Source organism: Hippocampus bargibanti, linkage group LG14 (genome assembly GCF_051943395.1).
Source record: "Hippocampus bargibanti isolate YZ-2025 linkage group LG14, ASM5194339v1, whole genome shotgun sequence".
Classification (NCBI taxonomy): Eukaryota; Metazoa; Chordata; class Actinopteri; order Syngnathiformes; family Syngnathidae; genus Hippocampus; species Hippocampus bargibanti.
Genome location: NC_142747.1, coordinates 5,031,049 through 5,053,394, shown reverse-complemented (window position 1 = coordinate 5,053,394; position 22,346 = coordinate 5,031,049). Strand labels below are relative to the sequence as shown.

At 45.0% G+C, this 22,346-nt stretch overlaps 2 protein-coding genes across 3 annotated transcripts; one reads left to right on the top strand and one right to left on the bottom strand.

Moving 5' to 3' along the window:
- Positions 1-7,993: 7,993 nt before the first annotated feature.
- rwdd2b (RWD domain containing 2B) lies at positions 7,994-13,830 on the bottom strand. 2 transcript variants are annotated; one of them, XM_089013790.1, is made up of 4 exons: positions 13,459-13,830; positions 13,286-13,353; positions 9,597-9,971; positions 7,994-9,280 (listed from the first exon to the last, which is right to left on the bottom strand). In XM_089013790.1, exons 1-4 carry the CDS (start codon positions 13,828-13,830, stop codon positions 9,037-9,039), a joined length of 1,059 nt encoding a protein of 352 aa, XP_088869916.1. In that variant the 3' UTR covers positions 7,994-9,036. The 2 variants fall into 2 exon arrangements, with proteins under 2 accessions (XP_088869916.1, XP_088869917.1); XM_089013791.1 differs by having other exon boundaries at positions 9,140-9,324.
- Positions 13,831-14,412: 582 nt separating this feature from the next.
- usp16 (ubiquitin specific peptidase 16) lies at positions 14,413-22,278 on the top strand. The gene is made up of 17 exons (XM_089013786.1): positions 14,413-14,551; positions 14,629-14,828; positions 14,908-15,011; positions 15,108-15,220; positions 15,331-15,554; positions 15,642-15,737; positions 16,896-17,026; positions 17,099-17,186; positions 17,316-17,397; positions 17,494-17,585; positions 17,672-17,725; positions 19,477-19,623; positions 20,102-20,693; positions 21,102-21,196; positions 21,290-21,376; positions 21,657-21,798; positions 21,879-22,278. Exons 1-17 carry the CDS (start codon positions 14,494-14,496, stop codon positions 21,992-21,994), a joined length of 2,421 nt encoding a protein of 806 aa, XP_088869912.1. The 5' UTR covers positions 14,413-14,493; the 3' UTR covers positions 21,995-22,278.
- Positions 22,279-22,346: the final 68 nt, after the last annotated feature.

Genomic DNA, 22,346 nt, shown 5'->3' with positions numbered 1-22,346 from the left:
GGTGCTCCAATAGAAGAAAATCCTTTCACAAACCGCCTGTAGTATGAAGCTAGTCCCAAAAAACTTTTTAACTGCTTCTGGTCCCTTGGTACTGGCCAGTCTTTGATTGTGCTGACTTTCTCCTCCAGCGTGCTGATGCCCTTACCGTCCACTAGATGGCCCAAGAATTCCACTTTTTGCTGCATGAAGTGGCACTTATCTGGGTGCAGTTTCAGCCCAGCTGCCGCAATCTTCCCCAGCACCAGTCTCAGAGATTCCAGTGCCACTTGAAAAGAATTACCATGGACGAGGACATCATCCAAATACACCAGGCACTTTTGCCTCGGAATGTTTGTGAGTATTGTGTCCATCAAACGCTCAAATGTCCCTGGTGCATTGCATAGGCCAAAACTCATGACCTTAAACTGCCAGTGTCCTCGTGTGGTGCAGAATGCCGTCTTGGGCTTGGACTCTGTGGTGAGAGGGACTTGCCAGTAGCCACTCCGCAGGTCAAGTGACGAGAACCATGCAGAACCCGAGACCAGATCCAAGGTCTCGTCTACGCGTGGTAGTGGGTAGCAGTCTTTCTTTGTCACTTTATTGAGCGGTCTGTAGTCCACACAAAACCGCGATTTGGTGCTCTTTTTCTTGGGGACCATGACCACGCCAGACGCCCACGGACTGTCGGAGGGCTCGATAATCCCTGCCTTGAGCATGGCACGGATCTCTTGATCTGCGGCTTCCTGCTGGGCTAGAGGCAGGCGTCGAGGGCGAACCTTTACTGGTCGCGCGTCACCCGTGTCGATGTGGTGCTCGACCAAGTGAGTGAGGCCCACCTCATTCTTACTGAGAGCAAAAATGTCATTAAATTCCCACAGTACCTGCCATAACTGCTCCTGCTGCTCGACACTTAAGCTCTCACAGTTCTTCTGCCAAATTGACCGGATAGCCCCAGTCCGGCTCTCTGCTGATTGACCCGGGGTCAAATTGACTGGCATGGCTGGGTTGGATCCAGTTGGCGCCCCCGGTGGGTAGACCATCACAGGGCGAGCGAACTCTACCCAATCTACCGTCGAAAGCTGAGGAGTCAGCACTGCTGCTGTCTTGGTCAGGCTGGTTTGGGTCATCGGTGCATCCGTGCTCTCTGCTGACGGTTCCGCCGTGTTGATGGCCACCTCTGGTGCACTCTGTCGAGACGCCGTGATCAGCTCCACATGCTGACCGCTCGGCAGGAAGAGTACTCCAGCTCCCAAGTCCACCACACATTTTGCGGCTTTTAAAAAGTCTCGTCCCAAGATACAGAGGTCACTCACGTCAGCTACCCAAGCTGAGTGGGTTGTCGACAAACCCCCCAGAGTGAAAACAAAGTTCCCTTCACCTTGCATCTTGGCCGTTTCACCGGTCACGGTCCTCAGTTTTGTGAGGGTTGATTTTAAGACGGTTCCCGCTGAAACAACGTCAGGCCTCTCAATTGTGGCTGACGACCCAGTGTCCACCAAGGCTGTACAGGAAATGTCCCCAATTTGCACGCGAACATGACTGGGGTCCCCCACGTCTGTCCACCCCACCATGATCGCTCTCTCTCCACGTGCAGATTGTAATTTCCGGCTACTCACTGGAGGGGTCCGCGTTGACCGGGCTACACGGACCCTTTCCCGTTTCCCTGGTGGTTCAACATCTTTGGGCAGCGTCGTAGCAGATGACCTGGCTGGCCACACCCCCAGCAGACAGCAGGGCGAGCACGTCGACCACTTCCTTCCTCCCGTTGTGCTGGGCGGGTATTTATCGCACACACCAGCTCATCCACCCACGCTGGCCGGCGCTCCTCACCTCCTGACAGCGAGGTCGCCAAAACGGGGCAAGCCGCCGTCGGTAGTACTCCTCTGGCTGCGATCTCCCTCTCCGTAGCAAGAGCGAGTGCTTCTCCGAGCGCCGCTGGGTGGGCAAGCTGGACGTGTAGGCGCAGTTCATCCGGTCTGAGTGCTTGGATGAACTGGTCCCGGATAAGTTCATCTTGGATGTCCTTTGGCATCCCAGCATATGCCCGCCGGCCGAGGCTCTCGATCTCATGGGCAAGACAAGGCAGCGGCTCCCCAGGATGTCGATCACGCCGTTTTAGCTCGCAGCGCAAGGAGTCCTTCAAATTAAACTCCCCGAAACGCCTCTGTAAGGTGCCCACCAGCGCGCAGTAATTGAGTCTCTCTCCAGGGCTTAGTAGCAGTAGACAGGAAGTAGCCTCGTCGGTTAATGAAAGTGCCAACTGTGCCGCTTTCACCTTGTCTGGCCAGTTTGCCGCGTCTGCCACCAATTCAAACTGGGCCCGATAAGCCTCCCAACTTCCTTTCCCGGAGAACTTGGGGGGTTTCATGGGGGCCAAGCCAACCCCAGGGCGCCGCCATCAATGCTTCCGTCAACCCTCGTGGCCGCTACATCCCGGCGTGGCGCCGTAACGGCGGACTCGCGCTCATTTCGGCACGGATTGTCAACATAATTATCATAAACATGACCTCGCTGTGTGCCACTTGACATTGGCATGTCTATCACGCATGGCGCTGCTTCTTTCTTTACCGTAGCCGGGTCGCCGTGCTGAACGGCCTCCTCCTTTACCGTAGCAAAGTTGCCGAACATTTTTTTAAGCAGTTGGGCGTACGATGGAAAATCCGGAGCTTCTGACACCAATGTAATGCCCCTCAGCGTGACAAATGATGCGCAGAGTCGCTGGTATAGCGAGTCGGTCTTTTATTAACAAATTTAGCAGTTTTATCACACAAACAGGAGCTATTGTTACGCCACAACTCACGTGCAGACAATCCCACAGGCATACTGCCTAACCCCCGTTCTTGGGTCCTCCCTTCTCTCCGTGTGTGTCGTCACGGGACCCCAACAAGCCCAGCCCCCAAACATGCATAACACAAGCACTGAACGTTACAATATGTTGCCAACTGTTTACAAAATGTTAAGTATGCAGAAAGATCTGTTGAGACACACCTCTGATTTACTTCTAGAAGCTCCACGAGCTATTCAGAACCAAGGCTTTGGGTGTGGCCACAAGCGAAAGTGACACACGTGACCTGTTTCACCTGTTTACCTGGCACACGCCTCGCACAGTCGGGCACATCATTAACTGCCATCGATGAACGGTACATGACCACTTGGGACTAAATGTTGGTATTGTGACAGTAACCGATTTCAAGAGCTTTTCTGTATCCCCTGTTTGTGACTCATTAGAGAGGCTATCTAACACAAGACGCTCAATGACATTAAACCCTATGATAGGACACTGTTGCTGGTCACCTTTTAGTACTAATACTGGTACAAGTAGCCCTGGATCATTAGCACCAAGTTTAAATGGTATCTCAAGCCATCCTACATAAGGCATATCCGTTCCATTAGCTGCCACAATATTGAGAGTGTTATCAGGGTCAATAAGCTCATTCACATTTTTCAATGACACGTCAGGTAAGTTTGTTTGTTTCCATAACTCATCTACAGCACACACCTGGGACCCTGAGTCCCAGAGTGCTTCAACCCTTTTGTTACCCAAAAAGCACAGAATAAGACATTTCTTTCCCACTAACTCCCTGACCGAAGGTAATTTGCCACACTGTTTCTTATCTGTACGCTCGACAAATGACTGCTTATGTCTCTTCTGAACGGGGCCACATGTGTGGGGCTTACATTCCATTTTCATAGCACCACTGTAACACTGGGACCTATCTGTCTCTGTGGTCACACCATGTCCCACTGGGGTAACCCTTTCTAGTTTAAAGCATGGTTCCTAGCTGAGTTCTGTGCTTTTCAGCCTGCTCTGAAATGTTCACTACTTCCACATTTAAAACAGTGCTGACAATATTCTTCACCTGTCTCAATACAAGAATAACACCTGGGCTGAGGGCGACGGGGCATGTAGTACTGCTGAGGGGCGAACCGCTGCTGGAACTGTGCTGCCCCCCTCATCGGCCTGGGGCCTGGTGCTGGGTGGTACTGCTGAAGAGCTGATGGGGAGTGCTGGGTGTAGTAGTGCCTGGCTGGTGGATCTACCTGACATTGTGAAGGTGGCGTGAAGGCGACCTGTTCAGGGTAGTGGTCAATCAGGCGTTCAGATCCTCCGCTGGTGGGCTGAGAAGTGGCTGTTGGTTTCTGAATAGTCTCTTTGATCTGGGACACTTCTGCACGCAGCTCTTTTAACAGCATCATCTCTGACCTCATCTCTTTGATCTCTGAAAGGAGTTCATTCGGCACAGTAACAGTATTCTGCTTTAAGACTGTCTTCTTCCCAATCGGGACTGGTGTGTCATCTAACTGGACAGTGTTCAGCGTTGTCACCCGTGCAGCAGCATTTTTCTTTTTTTCCTGTCGCTCTTTTTCATTTGCACATGCCATGTTTAATTTTTCTAACAGTACTTCATCTGATGTGGTGGTTAGCAGGAGGAAAGGTTGCATGTCACTCTTTACATTGTCACTCTGTAACCCCGTCAGAACTGTGTGCAGGAATAAACTCTGGACCAACGTGGGATCATACTTCACTCCTGATTCAGCCTCTTGAGATGCAAAAAGAATCCTTTGACGAAGATCCATTGCACGCAGTAGAAATTTCTGTGGGGACTCTTTATTAGTCTGCACTTCCGATGAGAGCTGCTTGTACAATTCAGTGGCTCCTCTCTCTTGATAGTGAGATCGGAGAATCCTTCGTAAAGAAGGTAGGGTGAGATTTTCTTTCCCTTCGAGGTAGCTTCTCAACTGCAGACCTGGTGTTATGGCACGAACCACTGCATCGATGATCTCATCCCCCTGGTAGCCTTTACTGAGCCCACTTTCTATCTGTCTGACCACATTAGGAAATGTGAGTTTATCTTTTTGTCCGAGTTCACCTATTTGTCCAGATATTTTGAAATCTTTGCGCCAGGGGGCAGTGTCTGGGGGCACTATGCTTCTCTTTCGCACAGGTGCTGTGTTGTACCAAAGACAAAATGGCAAACTTCGCGTGATAGCCTATGGCTCTCGGACATTAACTGCAGCTGAGAAGAATTATAACTTACACTCGGGCAAGTTGGAATTTTTGGCGCTTAAGTGGGCGATCACAGACAAGTTTCGTGATTATTTGTACTATGCACCATTCTTCACTGTGTATAGTGACAATAATCCACTCACTTATGTACTGTCGACTGCTAAGTTAAATGCAACTGGGTGCAGATGGGTCGCAGAACTTTCTGATTTTAATTTTACTGTTAAATATCGTCCCGGTAAGGAAAATGTTGATGCAGACAGTTTATCTAGGATGCCCCTTGATATGGTAACATATATGGAAGGATGTACAAAAGAAATGTCATATGATGCTGTGAGTGCTGCCGTACAAGCGGTTGACCAACAGAACGAGTCTAGTGCAGCTTGGTCTATGGGAATCTCAGCTACGTGTGCCGAGGTGTAACTAAACACACAGATAGCCCCATTGACTGTTGGACAGATCAAGCTAGATCAAGAGACTGACCCCATTATAGGACATATTATTAGATACAAACTGGCGGAGACGAAACCGCTAGGTACTGAACTAAGAAAGCATTGTCCTCAAGTTGTTTGTCTTGTGAGGGAATGGGACAAGCTACAGTTTAATGACAGAGGTGTTTTGTACAGAAAAACGGCAAACAGAACCCAACTACTGCTTCCTGAAAAACACAAGGTGACAGTGTTAAAAGAGCTGCATGATGAAATGGGCCACCATGGTGTAGAAAGGACTCTTTCCCTTGTAAGGGATCGTTTTTACTGGCCCTTTATGCAAAAAGAAATAGAGGACTATGTACTGAGAGAGTGTGTGTGCCTAAAACACAAAAAGCCCAACCGTGAGACCAGAGCCCCTCTCACTAATATTGTGACTACTCAGCCTTTCGAACTTGTCTCCGTTGACTTTTTGCATCTTGACAAATGTAAGGGTGGTTATGAATACGTGCTTGTGCTAGTAGACCATTTTACACGTTTCGCTCAAGTTTATGCTACAACGTCCAAATCTGGCATAACAGCGGCAAACAAAATCTTTAATGACTATGCTTTAAAGTTTGGGTTCCCCCTTCGAATTCACCATGATCAGGGTGGTGAATTTGAAAATCAACTTTTTGCTCAACTGAAGGAATATTGTGGGGTTGCGGGTTCAAGGACAACCCCCTACCATCCACAGGGAAATGGACAGGTTGAACGATTTAATCGAACACTGATCCAGATGTTAAAGACACTGACAGAGAAACAAAAGAGTAACTGGAAAGACTCACTAAACAAACTCGTTTATGCTTACAACTGTACCAAAAGTGAGGTGACAGGGTTTTCACCTTTTTACTTACTTTATGGACGTTCACCACGTTTGCCAGTTGATATGTTGTTTAGTTTGAATCCAGACTCTAACCAGGGTGACACCAACCAGAAGGACTATGTGAAGAAGTGGAAACAGGGCATGGAGGAAGCGTATGCGATCACGCAAGAAAATAACAACAAAGCTGCTGCCAGGAGTAAGAGACTATATGACAGTAAACTAAAGTATTCTACCCTGTTGCCCGGTGATCGTGTTCTGGTTCGAAACTTAACCCCACGCGGAGGTTCAGGCAAACTGAGAAACCACTGGGAGGATGTTGTTCATACAGTGGTTCGTCAAGTCAGCCAAAACATTCCAGTTTATGAGCTGAAACCTGAGAGAGGGAAGGGCAGATCTAGGATACTCCACCGCAATCTCTTGCTGCCATGTGATCATTTGCCATTAGAGACTTCACTACAGTCCCAGTCCAAGGAAAAGTCCACTCGGCAACGACCGAACAAGATGCCAGAAATGGATCCGGAAGAGGATGATGAGGAGGATGAGTATTATCCAGTGTTGCATCGCCAGAGCACCCGACCAGACTCACCAGAACCGCGGGACGTGAGCTTTGTGGAGACAACCCACCATGATGACAATCAACTGGGGAATGAACTGCCGGGGACAGAGCCGGGAGCTGCGGAAGTTGACCAACCTCAGGAGGGCAACATTGGTCCGGAAAATGATTCACCTGTGACGGTGTGTCCCCCTTTTCCCCAGCCAACCCCCAGTAATCCTGATATTGGGGGAAATCAACGGCCACGACGAGAACACAGGAGACCCAAGGTATTCACGTATGATAGCCTTGGTACGCCATCTTGTTACAATGTAGGGACAGTACCATGTTATGGTGAACAGACAATGCCTTGGATGTATGGCGCACACCCCTATTATGCCACGAAATACTACAGAAATGGTTAATCGACACTTCGGTTTAATAGAACAGTGAGATGGAAACAAGAAGACCCCGATGAGCCCTGTATAAGTAAAACGGAATGTATGAAAAGAGTTCCAGTCTGTGAATTGTTGATTGTTATAATGTAAACGGAATGTATGAAAAGAGTTCCAGTCTGTAAACTGTTCATTATTATAGTTCATATTTGGATGCAGTTCATAATACCGTGCGTCATTGTTTTGGGCACGTCGTCCAGCACATTTATGTATTTACTAGTACATATGTTGGGGACAACATCTATTTTGAGGGGGAGTATGTGACAGGTTGTAAATTATCTTATTTCCTATTTTGGTTACATTCGCGTAGTTCTATTGGTTTACAAATGATATATATCGAAAATGTTTATTTAAACATGGAACGCCTGCTTCGGTTAGTGTTTCGTGTCGGACCGATTTAGATCGTTGGACCGGAAATTGTTGTGCGCATACGTTTGCATTAGATCGGGGCATTCGAAGTAAACCACTGTTGAATCAAGACGTATCACATTGCTTGTCTTGTGGTTTTTTTCTGGATCCCACAACACCGTATCTCCCTTACTATAGTGGAGAGCGCAACATTTTCCATTAGTTAATTAGTTGAAAATGACTCACCTTATGGACTTTGAGCTGGGTCGCAACAACCACAAGATAGCAGATGTTGATGAGTGATCTTTGAAGGTGTTACGAAGCGGTATCGGTCGTATTTGTTCATGACCCTCACAACAAGTGGAGGCACACAGCAAACGGTTCAATCAAAAGCATTAAGTTTATTCAACACTGACATCTGCTGGCCATTACCGAACTTTCACATGTTTAACGCTCCCCTTCAAGTTTCTTTTTGGGATGTCCATTCGGTGAACGTGTTGAAAATCCTAAATGGGGCTCGAGGCCCTCATTTCAAACCATCGTTTCGCTTACAAACGCTAACCTTTGTTTAAGAACCCAAATTGAAACCTTAACTGAATGCCTGGTCTGTCTTAATTTTGTTGCTAACAATGCTAACAATTTGAAACTCCAACCTGATCTTGAATCCCTCATCTAAAACCCTAACCACAGAATTGAAGTGATAATTCCTCCAGGCTTGAAACCTCATCGTTATCTATTGTGGTATCTACATGGACTCTAATTCCCCAAATTAATGCATCTTTCAATTTTTATTTCACTAGTTATGATGACCCACTTACACTACATTTCATTTCATTTGTTACTTTGAAACCTTTCTTTAAAACCGTGAACCCTGATTTGGAATACTAACATTGACTACAAACCCAAACCTATTATCGTTTTGTTTTGCAGTCCAGCATCTTTTAAAGGTGATAAAACTCTTTAATTTTGTATCCATTTCCCCAATTAGTCCTCGATTTTATCTTGGTTATTGGGGACTCAAAACCACATTGAGAAACCACAACTTTTAATTGGGAGTGTTCACCCTGATTGATCTGCTTTAGCATTAAATAAAATGAGATTTTCTTATCTATAATTCTTCAGATCAAATATATGCAGTCGGCACAGCAGTATTTGCGAAGTGAGCTGCTTCCGCGGGGCGTGTGGCACTATCAGAAGAGCAAACAGCAACCCCCCCAACAACTTTTTTAAAGCTTGGGAGGAACACTCGCTGTGACATATTACTGTAAGCGAGGGGGACTTAATTACAAAGTGTCCTCTGGGATTTGGGTTTAGATAACTCTGCTTTATCACATGGAAAAAGTCAGGGACCTGGTACCATTCCGCTTGTTCCGTGTGATGACACTGTGCAGGCAATCCAATTTCAGATATGGGCGCACGGCGGACTACCTCCTCCCTTTTACACCAAAGTACATCTGAAAAATGTTGCTGCAGTCTTTCTCCTGCAAGAACTTGTAGAGTTGACCCAGGTCCATGTGGTTCCCTCGGCTCCCGTGCGGGTCGAAGGCCGCCTCCTCGAAGCCCGAGAACTTTCGCAGGGAGTCGATGATTTGGTTGCTCGGCATGTCGCGTAGACTAACGTCTTCTCTGTGTCGAATCGTGATCCGCTTCCAAGTAAGGTTCTTCAGTCTGCACAATGCCGATAACGCTTAAAACTTCGGGCGACGGATTGGCTTCAGATGGGAAATATTGTATGATGGACAGGTGTAACATTGGTCTCGCATACAATTTGAAATCTCACAATAGGCTTGCAGTTCGTAATTTGAATCTCTGACCACAGGTGAAACATTAATTTCAAGCCACCAGATGGGTTTCAAAAGGAAACCTTAAATTGAGACACCAGCCTTGGTTTCAAAGCCTAACTTGTCTTGAAGCTCCACTGCCTTCCAAGTCATTAAAAGCAATAATAAATGTGAAAATATCTGGAAATATCAACCATAGTTACCTGGACCAGAACTCCTCGCAGGCCCCCTGCGCGCCTTCCACACAAACAATGCCGGGCTTCCCGGGCATGCTGAAACCAGAGAGTCCGAGCTCCTTGGCCCACTCCAAGATGTTCTTCCTCTTGGTGCTGTTGTAGATATGATGGCTGTAGATCCACAGGCGACTAAACGCCTCCTGGGGCAAAGCAAAGGCTGCGTCGCTCTTGCTAGCAGGAGGCGTCGGCGCTGAAGAGCTTTTGTCAACAAACATGCGTAAATTGTCCCTCAGCCATTCTACTGCCGACAGCACGCACATGTCTCCCAGGCAGGCATCTGCCAGGTGCGCTTTGAGTCCAATGTGGAGCTCCGTCTGTTGTGCACGGCACAGCCCACAACACCTTAAAAAAACAACAATAATATATACATTTGCAACATACTGTACACTGAACTGGGGGTTTACACATTGAGAAACATACAGTGATACCTCAGCTTACGAATGCCACAGTTTACAAACCTTTCGCCTTACGAGCATTAAATTCGTGAGAATATAATCTTGACATACGAACTCGTTTTCAGGCAAACGAACCAAACCACACGGAGGGCCACGGTGGCTGGCGGACTAGTTTTCGGCAGAGGAACACAAAACCACACAGTTGAACAGCACCACGGTGGCTGGCGGACTAGTTTTCGGCGGAAGAACACCAAACCACACGGTCGAACAGTGCCACGGTGGCTGGCGGACTATTCATCACCCCTTCCTTTGAGTGCATATGTGGTTTGTTATCAAGGATACTTTTGCTATTATGGGACTGAAAGGCCCAACCACAGGCTAGTGTTCAGCCGAAGAGGACACAAAACAAAATTACAGTCGAGCAGAAGATCATCGAGAAACACGAACGAGGTGTGCGTTTGTGACTTTGCGTCCCTCCACCAGTATGCTAAGTCGACCATTGCTATGTGTGGCTAAGGATATTTCTGTGTTGTCTAAGCAACAGTCTCAGGCAATTGAAGAGGTTAAAAAACCTCTTGTTTGGATTAACGAGAAGCAGCTAGACGGGGACAGTGTGGCTGAGGGTATTATCGCCGAGAAAGCACAGGCAACCTCACTCGGATATCATCAAGTGGCAACCTGGAAATTGGTCATCTATTGACAACTCCCATCAGAAAGGTAAATAAAACAACTTTATTTTACATTAGTTTATTTAGTTACAAATACCATAGCACATTTATTATACATAAAATAAGATATATTGTATGTAATTTTAAGGCTTATTTAGTCAAAAGTTGTTTTATGACCTGGGAACAGGTTATTCTCATTTTTAATGGTTTCTTATGGGAAATAAATGTTTGGCAGATGAACATTTCGCCTTACACACACTTTCTGGGAACTAATTAAGTTCATAAGCGGAGGTATCACTGTACTTCATAAGTGATACGCCCACATTTAAAATGCAATAAAATTGAGGACTAATTGGGAAAGTGGATACTAAATTAAACAGCTTGATCACCTTGAAAAGATGGTGGACTGTAAAAAAAAACAATAATACAGTTGGGTTCTGGTGTGCACCTGGGACTGTCATAAAAAAGGAAAATCAAACTCTACACTTCCAATTGTGAAACTCTTTTTCTCTGACCACAACTCATGCACGTTAAGACCCCCAAGAGGGCGCTGTTGTAACTGCGGGCAGCCACGTTTTACTGACAGGGTTGATATAAAGCTGGTGTGTCAAACTCATTTTTGTGCCATGGGCGAGTTTCCTCTTGTGGGCCGTTATGAATTTGGGGACACAATTAGAATGTTTCATCTCCTCCACATATTACAAACTGGACTGTGGACTGTCAGACCATGCACGGCCTTCTCTGCTGGCTTAAAAATATCTTAATCACAAACTGATGGTAGTTAGATTTTGTCCATGATTTTTTATTAAATAATTCCATATTATCTTTCAGCTTCCTTTCATTGTCTTCTACTGTTGTGTTGCTTCCAGATGTTTTCGTATTTAAGCATTAAACCAATCACATTTCAGCCATTATCGGTTACCAGGGCCATCTGGACGCCTTCACAATAAGTTCTGCGGGCCCTGTAGCAAATAACTGTAGATAAAACTTTTGCTTTCACCAATTATATTTTGAGTTGGCGACATCAAAGCCTTCTCGCAGGCCTTATTTTGTGGCTAACGGTACCCTCTAATGGACTTGTAATAAATCACATGACAATTTTTAAACAAGTCGCAGTCGCAGCTGCAGTAAAGGTTTTATAGTCATAAAATAGTTACTAAGGGATGGATTGATTCAGATATAGCATGACTGAAGGCATAAGTGTGACATGCACAGCTTGCCACACATAATAAATTAATGAATAACTATTTTTTCAAATCTGAAGTAAAGAATAATGACTGTTATTGTGGTTTACATATGACAATTTGAAATTTTGGTTCGGACTTTAGCAAGCATCATGGCACTTGGCATGTTTGATTTGCTTTCGTCTGGCGAATAAAATGTGGTGGGCCTGATTTGGTCCCCAGGCCTTTGACACCTGTGATGCAAAAATATACTTGTTAAAAGATTAGAATTACTGTCAATATATTACACTCGGTGGTTGGATAGTGATACATTTCAACGCTATAAGTAGTTTTTGATAATATATACAGCAATTTGCCTGAGCTGCCACTTCTGTACATAATTGAGAATAACCTGATAAAAATTTATGAACATATATAAATAACTGAAGAGTTTGATGTTTCTCTTTAATCGTAAGTAGGTTCACTGTCAGATCTCCCAGGCAAGTGACATGCAGATAGATGTATCCCAGAGCTTCGTGGCGTGGAGTCGAGCAGGTCGTGCTGTGAAGTCCCTCCGACGCTGTGCGGGCCTCTGTTAGTCTGCGTGCGTGTGTGAGTGCGAGTCCAAGTGGTTCTGCCCCGTGATTCCCCCTATCTCTGGCCCGCGCTGGCTACTTATACAGTGAGACCTCAACTTACAAACACCTTATCTTACAAACTTTTCGTCTTACAAACATCAAATTTCTGAAAATTAAACCTAATAATAAGCACTATTTTCATAACACACCCACCACGGCTGGCGGAGTGATCTTCGGCGGAAGCACACGACCGAACAGCACCAGAGGTTAAGTTACCAGTTCCTTATGGAAGGCGACTCCTTCCATAAGCCATCAACAACCATCAAAAAGGTGAATAAAACTTTATTTTACAGCAGTTTATTTCTTTAATTACAGTCCTCATGTATTGTGAAACAGCAATTCCCTTTGACCTTCGACCTCCAATGCCATTCCATCAAGCCATCAATGACCATCACAAACTTAAATAATGTGACTTTATGATACAATGCAGTGTATTGCTTTCATTGCAATACAATAGCACATTTATTATACATAGAATAAGGAATGTTGTGTGTAGTTTTAAGGCTTATTTAGTTGAAAAGTATATTTTATGGAAACCCGGGAACGGATTATTCCCATTTTAATGGTTTCCTATGGGGATTTTTTTTAGATACACACTTTTCGCCTTACACACTCTGTCTGGGAACCAATTAAGTTCGTAAATTGAGGTCTCACTGGATACCCTTTACAGAGGCTGACATCAAAGACATCAAAGGGTTGAAAGGCGCACTTCAAGGATTTACACACGTCTTGCACGGACTTGCACACGTGTGACGCCACATAACCTTTTTACTTAGTAATCTCTGTTCTTACCGAACCGTTAACTCTGGGAGCACACTGGGATATTCAGGTGGGAATGTGCAGGTGAGAACAAAGTCCACCTGTAATAATGACATTATGAGAATGTAACATGAATGAATAGTGAATGAATGAGTGAAATGAATAGTTTATTTGTCAATTCTCAATGACAAAATGGGGCACCTTACACTTTGTTTACATCCTTCTGCGTCTCCTGTGTCATCCTCCAGCCTCTGCTTGATGACGAACTGGAGTCTGGAGGGGGGAGGTGGGGCCGGTGGGCTCCCAGTGGAAGCCGACTGCGAGCCCTCTGCGCCGGCGTAGTCCCGGAGCTCGGCCAGTGCCAGCTGGTCCACAATCTCCAATTCCTCGTTAGTTGGGAACATGCTGGTCAGCAGCTCAAGTTCGGCTAGCTGATCAGCTGCCCACTCCCGGAACGACATGTTAGTGACTATTTTGTGTTTTTTCAAAAGTCTACCATATTTTGGTTTCCTACTTAATGCACCCAAAAACCAGACTTTTCTTTGACACTTCCAGGTTGCCGCCATGCAACAACGCATACCTGTACTTGCATTCCACCCGGAAGGTTATGAACGACGCACCAAAATAGGATGCAACCGGCTTGCGCTCACGCTCGGAACGTTGTAGGCGGCGCACCGGAACACAGGCTATGACAAAAGTGGTAATTTTCAATTATTATTTTTAAAATGTACTTAAATTGCACATGTGAGTTTACCCATCCTGACTAAAAACACGCCTGTGTTAAATGCAAAGAGGCTCAAGCGACCTTACTGGACTTGTTTTTGGCAATGGCACAACCAGGACGCATCGGAAAATCATTGACACTGCACACATGAAAACGAAACCGTCACATTATTGTTCCGCCTCGACAGAAATTATTGGCCCCTGTTTGGTCTGTTAAATCGGAGCTTTTTTTTGTTCGCCGAATGGGTGCGAACGCACCCTCGAAGCAGTATTCGATGGATCAGATGTCTACATTAAGGTTACCGTCTGGCGGGAAAAGTAAACAGAGGTGAACGTGTGACGTGGGTCGCCTCCGCGTGTGTCCAGTAAGTCTCCCCAAGCAGGGAGTCGAATTACGTGATGGCATTACGTGCTCGAATTCGACTTTGATATTCACGTAAGTGGCTTATTTATGAGCAATATTACAAGAAACACGTCACCTGCGGTTTCCGTCTGTAATCGCGGCAAATAGGGGAAACATGGGGAAGAAAAAAGCGAAGGACAGGAGTTCCAGAGAGGATGAGTTTGAAATGACAGGTACGCATTCTGACATCTTCACAGAAGTGATGAAGAGTAGCTAGATCCTTCTCCACAACTCTGCTTTATCCCTCCAGGTCCAGCTTGCAGGCACATTAGGAAAGGCACAGACCAGACTCTTCTCAGGAAGATCTCTGGCGTATTTGACTGGACACGTTGCCAGGACTGCAAAAATGAGGACCATAAAGAGAACGGAAACACAGACCCTTCTGGAAATTCTGAGGATGAAAACGACTCATTTGTGGAAGTGTGGATGTGCATGAAATGTGGCCATAGAGTGAGTCGATGTCTCTTGTTTATTTTATTTTTATTTTTTTTAACATCAAAAAGGGTTTGATCGAAACTGTTCTTTGAAGGGATGTGGACGCCTCTCAGAGAACCAACACGCCATTAAACACTACGAAACTCCGAGGTCTGATATTCATTGCCTGGTGATCAGCTTGGACAGCTGGAGTGTTTGGTGAGTGTATGTGTGACTTGCTTGAAATATGCAAGTTACTCTTTGTGTTTGGCCTTTCACCTCCGCAAGTCACTCCAACCTCTGCCCCTCCCCCAGGTGCTACGAGTGTGACGATGAGGTGCGGTACTCTACAAGCAGTCAATTGGCTCAGCTGGTGAACAACATCAAAAAGAAGATGCAGCTGGAGTCTGTACAGAAAACGCAGATGAGTGAGTGCAAAATACAAGGGAACAGAACCGCTTTGACCCAGCCCACACTCTGTGATGGGACTGTTTAAGGCATTGACTGTCATTTCTCTCCCTCACCATCGCGGTCTCAGAAAACAACGTGCTGGAGGTGCGACCGAAAAGCGTCACTTTCAAAACAGAAGAAGATGAAGACAACGAGAACGCCAGGAACCGGAGCTGTGAGAGAAAGACAACCAGAAAAGTGACTGTGTGCAAGTCGCCAAACTCCAGCAGCTCAAGAGAAGACAACAGCGGCGTTCCCGTCCGTGGGCTCAGCAACTTGGGAAATACATGTTTCTTTAACGCTGTTATCCAAGTGAGCTTTTAAAAAAGCCTTCCATACAAGACAAATAAAATCTTGTGACAAATATTGTCATAAAATTTAACCTTTATATCGTTGCAGAACCTCTCTCAGACGCAGATGTTAAGACAGACCCTGAACAAGGTGATAGAAGACAAGACCAGCCTCAGTGTCAAGCCCTCTTCCTCCTCCACACTGGTACTTTTTTCTGACTCGACTCTATTAACTCATTCACTGCTATACCCGAATTTATTCAGGAATTGAAAAGCATGACGTGGAGTGCACAGATATTCCTCCCATTCAAAAACTACTGACATATTCATGCTGCCGAAAAGGCGCAACCGTCAGTCTCCTCCTTGATGAATGTCGTGGCCAAAAATGCTGAAAAACAATCCGTATCCGTTCTACACGATGCACAACAACACAAAGTGACAAAAGAAAACACAAAAATAAGATACACAACAACAAAAAAGCAAGGCTCATGAGAGCACTTGCTGGCGGCTGCCTACTCGGGCTCCATCTTGGACTCCTTGTTTGTTTACGTAGTCCTAAAACTCAAGATTCTGTCGGTCCTACAATTTGAGTGAATATGGCAAAAACCCTGGCACTGGAGTGGACACATTTTTGCACATTGTATGGCAGTGAATGAGCTAACCTGCAATAGATTATTTCACACATTTGTCCCCAACTACAAAAAAAATGTCAGCTTCCCAAACGGTAAGCTTGGCTACACTATGTTGACGCAAGTTTATTTTTTAATTGGAAAGGGCCGCATAATGTCGATAAAGTACCTGAAAATACGAATTATGGTATTATTGCCTTTGCCTGTGAAATGTTGCTTCGTGATTTGAATGTAGGAAAATTCAGCACCATTCCGAACACAGATGTAAAAATTAAAACCTGGAAATTGGTAATTGAGACTTAAATTTGACTCATAAATGATTGCATTACTTTGCGGCAAGATACGTGGGCTTTTTCTGTGCTCTACAGTGGAACATTTTTTGTTGTTGCAAAGAATACTTTTTTTAATAAAAAAAGAACACAAAATTACTTAGTGTCCACTTGCTATTGGCAGCAACTTTAGGCAAGGTTATGGCGTGTCTAAATAAAGCTTTGTTCCTTTACTCGAAGATCGTGTCAAAGCAAAAAAATGTTTATTACACACGGCTTTGCCCCAAATAAATGAACAGCAAATAGATTCGGGTTGAAGAAAACTGTTGGATTGTGCGATAAGTAAACAGACATTCTGTATTAATTCAACAAAGCCCACATTTTTGGAGCGAGAAAGAAAAACGCACAAAATTTAACTCTAGAATAACTTAAAAGTCAATTCTAACTGACTTCTTGTGAGCACAGGAGGCCGTTGTGGCCGAATTGGATCAGCCCGGCTCGCTAACGATGGCGATGAATCAGCTCCTCAACGAAATCCAAGAATCAAAGAAAGGCGTGGTGACACCGCAGGAGCTGTTTGCGCAAGTTTGCAAAAAGTGAGCGCCGACTGCTACAAATGCCAACGTGAGAAACCGCCAATGTGAGTGTTGTTGTCTCCCTTGGCTCAGGGCTGCAAGGTTCAAAGGATTTCAGCAGCAAGACAGCCAGGAGCTGCTGCGCTACCTCCTCGATGGCATGAGGGCAGAAGAGAGCAAAGTATGTCGTTGGGGGGCCAGCGAGAGACTCAAATGATTGTTATGACACGATTTTGATTAACGTGACATGTGAGCATTCTGAATTTCTTTTTCACATTTAATTTACAATCACTTGGTTTGTGTCTTAAAGAGGGTGAGCTCTGCAATCACGGAGGCACTGAAACGATCGGGAAAAGTCGCAGATGCAGAGGAACTCAAATCCATCGTTAAAGGTAAAGTTAAAATTGCCATTGCAGATTTTTTTAGGAGAGAGGGGCGTTGCAGTTGTTGCTAAATGCATGCTGTCCATGCATTTGTTTTGTGTACAGAGTATGAGAAAAGCGGGCTACCTCAAAATTTTGTGGACCAGGTGTTTGGCGGACAGATGACCAGCACGATCATGTGTCAGCAGTGTAAAACGGTACACCAGATGAAATGACGACATTCACAATGTAAAGCCAAAAAATATGAATGCTAAGTAAGCGGCACCTTCTAATACTCTCACAGGTGTCGGTGGTCACTGAGATGTTTTTGGACCTTTCTCTTCCGGTTTCTGATCAGGTAAAAAAAAAAATAATAATAATAAAATGAGTGTTTTTTTCCGCCGTTAAGAGAAATACACAAAAAAAATGTAAGTTTGAGTTGAAAATAATGACTGGACAAATTGTTGGCTTTTTTTCCTTTCACAGTTTGACAAAAATGATCAAAAACGCATTATTGTAATTGTAATCTGGAAGAAAAATATCCTCGCTTCTTTTACAATTTCTGATATATCGCAGAAATTATTGTCATGATTATTTTTCATGTTTGTGCAATTTGATTAAATTTGATCAATTTTGTATTTTAACAGAAATGTATTTTTTTTCACATTCGTGTCATGTATTTTTCATGTTGATTTTGTAAAAACTACTGTATTTTCCGGTTTATAAGGCGCACCCAAAAGCCTTGATTTTCTTTTCAAGATGACTGCTCCTTATACACAGATACACCTTATTTGTGAAGTAATATTGAGCCACAACAGGTCTCACAACTACTGTCACCGACTCATTTCCCCCTGTTGAAGTCGTGCGTAACCCCAGCCTCTACTGTCGCAATTTATGACGGGATGTGTCTTATATTTGGAAAACTTTTATGTATTTCTATATTACTTATACTCCGGCGCGCTTTGTATCTGGAAAAAGTTTGAAAATACACCATTCATTGGGTGTGCGCCTTATACACAGGAAAATACGGCATTTTGGATTGCTTCCATTGGTGGCTGCCTATGATCAATCCCAATTTTGACATTAATTCCATATATTTTTCATCCTCTGTTAAAAATAGGGGTAAGATTGGGCCCATAAAATCCAGTGGTGCTATCTCCATTCCAAACACGGCTGGTCTCACCATTGTTTTATACACCTTTCCTTTCATCCAAGCTTTCATCAATCACACATCACACCTGAAGTTTTTCTCCAGCCATTCCAGCCTGCCTGGATACGCTTCTTCACCTCTTTTCCACACTCCACTACATTGACAGTTGACCCCAAGTACTTAAAATCCTCCACATTGTTTATCTTTTCTCCCTGTAGCACAGTGGTTCTTAACCTGTGGGGTATTCCCCATAGAGCCTATGGGGAATTCCCCACAGGTTAAGAACTAACCACTGTAACATAACTGTTGTATTTGGGTCCATGTCATTCACACACATATATTCCATCTTGCTGCGACTGATCTTCATTCCTCTCCTTTCCAGGGCATACCTCCACCTCTCTAGTTTCTCCCCCACCTGTTCCCTGTTCTCGCTACAGATCACAATGTCATCTGCAAACAAACCCAGGAGATTCTTGTCTACCATCGTCTTTTCAGCCTGTCCATCACCATAGTGAATAAGAAGGGGCTCAGAGCTGACCCCTGGTGGAGTCCCACCTTGAATTCCTCCATCACAACGACAGTACACCTTCTAACTGTCTTACAGTCATGATACATGTCTTGCACTGCTCTCATATAATTTTCTGTCACTCCAGACTTCCTCATGCAATACCACAGCTCTTCTCTGTGTAACCTGTCATACGCAGTCCAGATCTACAAAGACAATGCAATTCCTTCTGACCTCTGTACTTCTCTATCAGCATTCTTAAAGCAAACACTGCATCTGTTGTACTCTTTTTTTTTTGGCATGAAGCTATACTGCTGCTCACAAATGTCCACTTCTGATCTTAGTTTAGTCTTATACAGTCCCGTTGGAATTTACCTCGGTTCTAAGGCTTTGAATTCCCCTTTGGAAAGTAAGATTTATCTTGCACACTTTTTGTCTCTTTGTGTGAATATAGGCGTACAGGAAAAAGACCCAGAAAAGAATGGTACGGAAAAGCAGCGATGCGAGCGAGGATGGCCCGGAAAGTCAGGGCGAAGACTTTCCAACGGGTAGCAAGTACCAACAGAAGAAAGCCAAAAAGCAGGCCAAGAAACAAGCTAAGGTCAAAACTCTCACTTGACTGTCAATAAGTTTCATCTATGGGCACAATTCCTATTTTTGCAATGCAAGGTTTTGTCATTAGAGTTAATCGGATGTAAACAATACGTATTGCCATTTTTTGATGACTATTTTGGATCAGGAAACGTGGGTCAAACTGACCCCTCTTGACACAGGATTTTTGTTGTTGTTAAACTTTGACTTTATTAATGTAATCTCATGATGTGAACCATTCAAAATACAACCTGCTTCTTGTTGGGATTGTGACCTTTCATCTGACAAAAATATTTTAGCAGAATTGAAAACAACTCATGCCCCCCCTTCCCTCCCACCTGATGGATTTCCCCCTATGACATTCAGACATTCACATGGTAGCTACATTTAACTGGTATCAGGATTAAGAGGGGGTTTGAGGGGGTCCTTGGGAAAAACTGGACCCACAAATAGAAAACTTCCAATTTCTTCCTTTTTTATCTCCACAGCATCAAAAGAGGCAACAGAAGCTGGAGAGCCGAGTCAGTTTCAACAGTCTTGTGTCTCTGAATCAAGCGAAATATCTCGCAGACGATGTTGAGAAGCAAGAAGGCGATTCCGCACAACCCACCATCGCTGAACGAAACCCTCCAACCCTGGACGCGACCCAACCTGACAAGGAGGAAAACAAAGGCGACTCTGTCGACAACTCTCATTCGGAATCCTCCTGCAACCGCTTCACCGCCTCACCGGAAGTGCGGTGGTCCAGCGGCGGTTTGTTGGATGAGGATGACTTCTTGCTGGCCAACGAGATGGGGAAAATCAACTTGAACGACGCCATGATCGAGTCGGACTCTGTGGAAATGTGCCCGGAAAGTGACGATGACGGGCTGGGGGACGAGACCAAGGAATATATGATCGTCAACCAGGACCCAGAACTGGCCTTCCAGACTTTGGCCCGCAGGCCTTCGCCTGACAAGCAGGAGTGCTCAGTGGAGTCGTGTCTCTTTCACTTCACGGAAGAGGAGATCCTCAGTGAGAACAACAGCCTGCTCTGCGTCTGCTGCACTATGCGGCAGGCAAACAAGGACAAATCTGCGGGTAAGAAAAATGTGGAGGAGTGGAATGACTTTTTTTTTTTTTTTTTCCAAGAGGGCACTTTTTTGGCAAACGCGGCTTTCGTTACCTCGCGGGGATGGGAGCGGGGCTTGGAAATTGAACGAGATAAGCGACTTCTACTTGCGGCAGCAGAACCTTGGGGAAAGCATTTTCAAATGTGGAAGCAGCACTTCATACACCACACTGTGCATACAGCGCATGCAACGGACATGTCGCTATGTTGCATCCGTCCATCCCGTTGCTCTTGATGCGCCAATTTGGGAACACTGAAAAAAGAGTTTATGACAAACGGTCAGAATTGGCCAAAATTTGGATTTCTAGCTACTGAGCGGGCCAACATTGTCTATGCCTTTCAATACCATGATATCTCCTCAAATGTTCTTTTCCTAGCAAACAAGAAGAACGTCTACACGGAGGCTTCGAAGCAAATGTTGATCTCCTCTCCGCCGCCGGTGCTCACGCTTCACCTGAAGAGATTTCAGCAGGTGATCCAGCATAACGAACAACCAATCACATTCAACCTTTTGCCCCGTCTGTCCACAGTCAAGCATTTCCAGTTTCTGTTCTATTTTCTCCAGAATGGCTACGGTATTTGTAAGGTGAACCGACACGTACCCTTCCCTCTGATACTGGATCTTGCCCCCTTTTGCGCCCTCACTAGTAAGGTAATGTGGTTTTGAGGATATAGTTTTTATTCGTTAGAATCTAGCTAATTTAAGCATGTAATTTAGCCTTGCTGTTACCTTTGTTTCTTTTGTATGACCTGGTAGGTCATACCAAAGCAACTGAAATTTCCAACTTTGTCAATTGGCAAAATCTTTTCATTTCAAAGTACTTGGGATGCGTGTTGAGATCCCACAGCTCGCAGTACCCCCATTGTTGCGGCGCCAAAAAGCGTGACGGAAAGTTATTCTGCCGTAATGGCACATTTGTTTCTGCTTGCAGAACGTGGTAGAAGGTGAACATCAAATTCTCTACAGCCTGTATGGCATTGTGGAGCACAGCGGCACCATGAGGTCGGGTCACTACACGGCGTTTGTGAAAGTGCGACCCAAAAGCTCCAAATTGTCCTCCAGCAAGCTTGAAGGCAAGAACAAGTTATAGAATTAATCGAATTGATCGGCTTGAATGAGACTAATGACTGTTATTTCCACCTTTTTTTATCAGGAGAGCCACCCCAAGGATCGTGGTTCCACATCAGCGACACCAGCGTGCAGCCCGTGAGCGAGAGCAGAGTGCAGAGTAGCCAAGCCTACCTCCTGTTCTACGAGAGGATCCGCTAAACATAATCAAATCTGTGCCTCTCTGCCCTTTTGCTGCTCACACTATACCATGCACCATACAGAATTTCTCTCACCGTCACTCACATGATGGGGACTTCTCAGAGGACATTTAGCGCTTATGTTTTACAGCTATTTTGTTTCTCAGATTCATGGGAATATGTCAAGGTGCGCAAACACAAGGTCCGAACGTTTAAAGCATCAAAGATTTGGACAAAAACCCTGTAATTCCATTTAGTGGACGATGGCGATGGAATTTTTAGCTAATACATGTTTATTTTGTATGCCCATGCAATAAAACAATGTGAAAAAAAGTTCCCTGTCTGTCGAAGGGTTCTGTCTTCGGCGCATGCGC